Here is a 6,791-nt window from a genome sequence, read left to right on the forward strand (position 1 = left end):
GGATCCCCCGACCGGCGCCGGCGCCGCCCCTTCCCTCCGGCCCGCGGGCGCTTCCGCTTCCGGCCCTCCCGCTGTCGTCATCAGAGACGTTTAGAGGGAGGGCGCCATCCCTCCTGGCGCGGCAGCGCCGCGGTACAGGGGGGGCCGGGGAAGTACCTGAGGTACAAAGAGAGAAAAAGCTAAAATTCCTTCAGGGCAGGTACGTTTATTTCATGAATACACCACCGCCTCCCACGGGGCAGGCAGGGAATGTTGTACGCCACCGAGTTTCAATACTGCAGCTCCGGGAAGGGTAACAGCCATCAACGGCGGTGTGCCACAAGCGAGAAAATCGTTACACGTAACAGAGCGATTTACCACAGGGAACACGGATTTCATGAAGACGTGGTGCGCGTTTCTAAGTTTAAGTCTTAGTATTTTCAGAACTTCTGCTAGTAGTTATTGTCGTTAATACACGTTACAGCGGTTAGCTATATACACACACACACACTATATTTTTGGAGCATTTCTTGTGATCTTCGCAGTACTTCGCTGTCAATCTCCGTCATCCCGTAAAGTGTAGAGGTGCTGTATACCAGGTACATTTTAGACAGTAGTTTTTAATCACTGTAATTGAATATTCAACAAAGAACATATTTATCACGTAACTCCACTAACAAAAAGCTTCCCCCCCAAATTGTTTTGCTAATGTAAGAATATACCAAAACACCAATCACACAGATGGTTATAGCAACAGTTTAAAACAAGGTAATTCACATACCGCAGCACAAAGAGCATAGTACCACTGCTGTTTAAAATGTACAAGTACTGTTTAATGACCTGAATGGAAAAAAAGCACAATATAAAACTATGGTCACTCCTCTATCCAACTGCAGCTCATGGCTAACCGTATACTCTTTAAAGGAAGAGTGGATTATTTTATAAATAATGTTTTGATAGCATTTGAGAATTTATAAAAAGTACTGCCATGGTGTATTTTGCTACTACAAATATAATGCTAGTATGTTGTGTTTCAGTCCCTGGTTTTGCACAGTTTGCTCGCAAGTAAGCCAATGCGTGTAGGTGTGTATTGGCAGTCCCCCAAGAGATGACAACGCCGTGACACGTTCAGCTTCGGGTGAAAGCACGCAGCTGCGTGTACGAGTTATGTTCTAAGACACTGCGAATGGTCAGGAGAACCGCAGGGTTTTACGGCATACATAAATGGAGCTAAGGAAATCAGTTATTTGAATTGCCTCAGGATAACAAAATACCGTATTTTGTGTAATCTCACGTGAGCTTTAGAAAATCATCACAGCACAAAGAGTTGCGTTTTTGTAGCGTAATACATAGAACTGTGACTGAGCCTTCACTAACCTCAGAGCAGCACCACACAGAGGATGGTCACTGTCTCCGGGCGAGGAAGAGTCACTCATTTAGTCTTAACTGCAAAAGTGACAGAATGATATTGTTCAGCTCAGAGAATTACTGTTCTCCTGTTTTCTTTGAAAGTAAGATTTTAAAAACACAGCAGTATGTCTAGTAGATGGGGAGGATGCTGAGCGGACAGCCCAATCACATGAAGGTGACTTCCTCCTCCTCTGATGTTCTAACACGGCTGCTGATTCCCTCACTCGGGTCTTTCTGTGGGCCAAGAAAGCCCTTCTATCACGCAAAAGAGGGGGAGTGGGACAAGCCAACTCCAATATGCTGTCTGCAACTGGTAGAGACTGCTTTGTATCTCAAAACCCAAGGGGAATTTTTCTCCAGAGGTTGAGGGAAAACCTGTTGTATCAGTTGTTTCCCAGTTGTGGGAAAAAAGTATCTTTAAAATCGTAATTAATAAATGGATGATATGGAACAATTATTCTGAAGTAATGCTAGTGAATATATGTCACAATAATATTTAATAGCTGAAATGTACTGACACAGAAAATTGAAGTCAAATATTGAATATATTAATATGCAAAGTTTTGTTTGTATTTTGAAATTAAACTATTTTTGTTGTGCCTCAAATTCAAATATAAGCCTTACAAATATCCATAGCCTCTGTTATAAATTAAACAACTTCTAAACAATACTTGTCAACATTCAAATCTCAATAAACTTTGGCAGCTCTTTGGTAAATACTTATAAATATCAATTAACAAAACAGTAAAAAGGGAGTGGGGAGGCTACCAGCAGGGAGCCCCCCTTTTTTTTTTTTTAAAATTCCACGAAGGGGAACAGAAATGAGAGAGCTCCCTAAGCAAAAATTATTTCCAAGATTGGTATATTTTAATGAGAATAGTAGCTCATCTTTCTTTTCTCTGTCTATTCAAATACTATTACATCAGGATTTTAATAGATTTCAGACAATTTTTTGTGCTCTACCATATATACATATTCAAAATTTATACACAAACAATAGTGGCTGTTTACGAGTAGAGTTAAGTTTCAGTGCATTTGACAATTAATTATTGCACACAGAATAATCTCAAATGCCCAATTATTCTACTGGATAAACGTAGCAACAAATACAACCTCTTATATTTTTGAACATCTATCTTTCTGTAAAATCTTGTGTTGGTGACACCTTAGGTGCCAAAGAAGTGAAAGGATCTGAGGGGGACCTGTTGCTGGTTATTCTTGATGGTATAGGAGGTGCAGGTGGTCTTCTTGCTGGCATTGTGTAGAAGCAATCAGTAGAACTTTTATTCCAGTCATTATCAACATTGAAGTCTGAACCAAGAAAAGTGTTTTGTTCAGTGCCCAGCAAATCTGGAGATCCAGCTGACTTCCTGGAACTGATTTGCTTAAAATCTGGAACACTTTTAGATGGCTTTAGCTTTACATTGAAATTCTCCTCCTCATCATCAAACGTTACCCATCCTTTTGGGTGTACATTTTTTACCATGAGAGATTTACTTCGCAAGCAAAAAGTGTTTTCAGATGCATCAACAGAAAATACAGGCTTGCTTGTATTACAACTGGGGGGATTTAGAGAAGGGAAAGGATTGCAAGCGGCACGTCCTTCTGGAAGACGTGAAGTTATTTCAGACTCTTGCGTTTCCGTTCTAAATGGGTTTCCAGCATTAGGAGTTCTTTCAGTGAATGGATTTGTGCAGTTCAGTCCAGTAATAAATGGATTTGGAGAGCTGCGCATATGTTCCTGGGATGTGTTAAAGGTTGGAATAGGAGGCATTGCTGGCATGCAATTTACAGTATTCAAAATATCAGCATTTCTTTGCGTTGCTGAAGGCAACTGTATCAACTCCTTTTGGTTTAAAGTCGGAACAGGTGATGTTCGAACAGACGTCTGCATCTTTGACACAAGCAGCTTAAATGACAAATCTTCAAAAGGGTCACTGTTTAACTGTGTTTCAAGTTTAGTGCCGTACGTTCCATTTGTTTTAACCTGGAAAGAAAACAAGGTGCTTAGTAATCACGTGGCTGTCTGTTTTAAGATTATTACTAACTCCCCATTTCTCACTCTTCTATGAGACGAAAAGAAGCTCTTGGGCTTAAACTGAAACTTCAGTACAATTTGGTTGTAACTTGCACAACGCACTTGTAGTAGAATGACTGCTTCTTTTCTGGAAAACAGTAATCCTTAACCCCTTCTCTGAAAAGCCAAAAAGAAACACAGTTTTCCCCCGTGTTGGTTGATGCAACTTGAATCTACTTCATGCAGGTCAGAATCCTAGCCAAAAGCACTAGTGGACTTTGTGGAAGAAAATCTTTAAGAAACTTGGGAAATGATGCTGTATTCTAAACAAGTGATAACCCAGCACAAATAATGAAAGAAAAAACTCTAGGTTTCATTGTTTGAGAGTTTATAACACTGATGTTACAAGCAATATTTTAAGCATCACAATGAAAGGAAATATTAGTGTTATTAGTATATGCACTTCAGACATTTCTATGTAGACATACGCATCTGTAGGCATCTCCAGTGCTTCTTGCCACGTGAAGGTACGAGCATCAATTTGTAATATTTTAAAATGGCAAGTTATCATTGTTTAGAATAATACCAAATGGAGAAGACAGACTTTTCTCCACAGAACTTCTCATCTTTTAAAAACAAAATATTCCTGTTTATAAAAAGTTCTTCAAACAACAATGCAACTTTTATAGCTTGTAATGGCTGTCCAAAAAGGCAGAGTATCTACCTTTGGTCAAGTCATCACACTGACAGAACAGAGTTCGGAGCTTCCCCTTATTAAATGAACGCAAAGAATTAAGCTTAAGTTAAAACAGCTTCTGAGAATTCCAATTTCACAAGCAAATCTGTCATTTTAACCCATCACCTTAATATACCCAAATAGTTCGGATATTTAGCATGAAAATTCTATTAACTAATGTTCTGTTGAACTAGGATGCTAGTTAAAAGTATCAACTAAAATACAATATTATTATAGCCTAACCTCAATCTTTAAACAGCTTGTTTTTACTGCATTCATTGTGAATAGTTTGAAGCATGTCTCCACGTATCCACTGCCTAAGCAGCTATGCAAAATTAGTCTACAGGCTTTAGAGACTCTCAGGAATAGTAAGAAAATGGTAAGTTTTTCCCCAATGTATCCAGCATAGCAATTTCTTTTAAAAAATTGCAGTTGTGGCTTGAATTGGTCGGCAGGAGAAACGAAGTATGCTGGCAACAATGCATTTGCTCTGGTGGTTTTTTTTGAAACAACAACGTCGGTTACATGCATCCCTGGTACTTACTACATCAGAGAGTTTTCCTGAAATAGATGAGGCCTAATGTTACCAAACCATAAATGGAGTAGTTCAATGTTGGTATTTTTATATGTATATAGTAAGTGTTTTGGAAAATTAAGACTAAAACAAAGGCATCAAGTAAGTGAGGGGGGAAATGTGACAAATTGAACTGTAGAAAGAATGTAAGTCAAATGCAGCTTGGCACCAGCTGGTTAAGTCCTGTGTTCTTTAACCAAGTAATCAAAAAGTACAAGATCCCAAAGAAACTATGAATCCAAATTGTTCTTTATTGTAAGTAAAAATCTGCTCTGAATAATTCTGGAACCACATGCTTTTAAAATTGTAACAAACAGTATATTTTACTTTGGGGTAATAGTAAGTTCTCTGTTCTTTGAGAAACGTGAAAGACGGGTTTTATTTTGAACAAAGTTTGGCAGTGCAATTGCATCAGGTTTTATTTGTATTAAAGACAAATGTTAGCTCCAACACCTTTGCATTTTTTTCCAAATAGACTGAGGCCAGGAGATTCAGCAGTGACTAAGCAACATACGTGAGGTTCCAATTGTTTCATAAAAGATGATGAAGCAAAATATTTGCTATGGTGCTAATAAAACCAGTATCAATTTTAATTGCATTATGAAAGGAAAAAGCAAACTATGGTATGACGGTCAATTCATTAATGTGGACAGGTGATTTTTAACATGGATGAGGCTGCAGATGTATGAAAACAAGATTCATACATCTTTTCTGCTTGAATAAATGGAGACCACATACAAGATTGGTAAATAGTCAGATACCTGTTACCCTGATGGTTGCTCCTGCTTGTGAAAGAGAAACAGACATCAAAGGAAAGAAAATTAGGAAGAAAATCCAAGTAACAAAGCAACCTTATGTTACAAATACTTTTAAGTTTTCACAAAGCCATTTTTTGAGATATGAATACAAACCAAAACTATTTATTACACACTATACTAAATTTTAAATTTCTGTTGTATTGTATTGTAAGACTTATAAGCGCTACCATTAAGAGTCAAAAAAACCAGCTCAAGCCAATTCTAGTGTTATTTCCATACAGACATCCATTGTGCAGCTGACTGTGCTATTTTTTTGAAGACTGATTATAAGAATTTGACTATCGATGGTCTAATTCTAACCATCTATTAACATGAAAAGCACTACAGCCCTCATTCTGGGAACTGTGTTGGTATACTCACTCATCTATAGTAATAGTTTTTCAAGCTGAAAAAAAAGGTAAGACTTCTCATTCAATCAAAAAACAAAATCTCCTTAATTTACAATAAATAAAACTATTTAGAATAACTACTTTTCTTTTTTAAAGTATTGCTTGGTAAGCTATAGAGTCCTGAATATCCGCACTGTATACAAACAATTATTTTTATAAGGAGAGATTTGGGTTCTTAAACATCACAATCAAGCTCTGAATCAAAGGATGGGCTTGGAATCCACTACCTCTCAAAAGACTTTGTATTTATTTAAAGACCGATTCTCAGAAAACTTCATATTTACAAATGATAATCAAGAAATGAAATAAACATCGTTTAACTAAACTCAGAAAAAACCCCAAACCCTAAGCTGGAGACAATAAATGAAGCTCAAAGTGGGCCTTCCTTGTGATTGCACAGCCTGCGTTAATCAAAGAAGTCTGATTGCAGAGAAAATTATAGCTCCCTGAAGTAGTCTTAAACTATCTGGTTTGGATATTTTTAACAATATAGCCACGGCATTACAAAGCTTAAAATCCTGTTTATAGTGTTCTTAAGCATATTTTTTATTGCTGCGTATACACACAGATAAGTGTAATTTTCGTAATGATTTTGAATGAACTGCTTGCACCTCTTTCACAAAATGATCAGTGGTAAAACGACATTTAGAAGGTGTGAGGCTTTCGAAAGTGACACAATGCAATCTGTTTCTATTCACAAAACCAGTACGTTCTCAAGTACCTTATGCCTCCATGTATATTTTCTGCTGGCAACACTTCATACTTTGTAACAAACTACAAAAAGTCCTGATATTCTACCTGTATATTCAAAAAATATCCTCCGGTTTTTGGCCTAAGTTTCCAAAATGAAAAAATATTAACAGGCAAA

General features: G+C 37.4%; 1 protein-coding gene across 1 annotated transcript in view; it reads right to left on the minus strand.

The window, feature by feature from the left end:
• Positions 1 to 194: 194 nt before the first annotated feature.
• Positions 195 to 6,791, minus strand: part of SYNJ1 (synaptojanin 1) — a 68,084-nt gene continuing 61,487 nt past the window's right edge. The window contains exon 30 of the mRNA XM_009327940.1: positions 195 to 3,376. Coding sequence (XP_009326215.1) covers positions 2,522 to 3,376 — 855 coding nt within the window. The 3' untranslated portion in view covers positions 195 to 2,521. The remainder of the gene's footprint in view (positions 3,377 to 6,791) is intronic.

The sequence above is a fragment of the Pygoscelis adeliae genome, unplaced genomic scaffold, assembly GCF_000699105.1.
Source record: "Pygoscelis adeliae isolate BGI_AS28 unplaced genomic scaffold, ASM69910v1 Scaffold154, whole genome shotgun sequence".
Lineage (NCBI taxonomy): Eukaryota > Metazoa > Chordata > Aves > Sphenisciformes > Spheniscidae > Pygoscelis > Pygoscelis adeliae.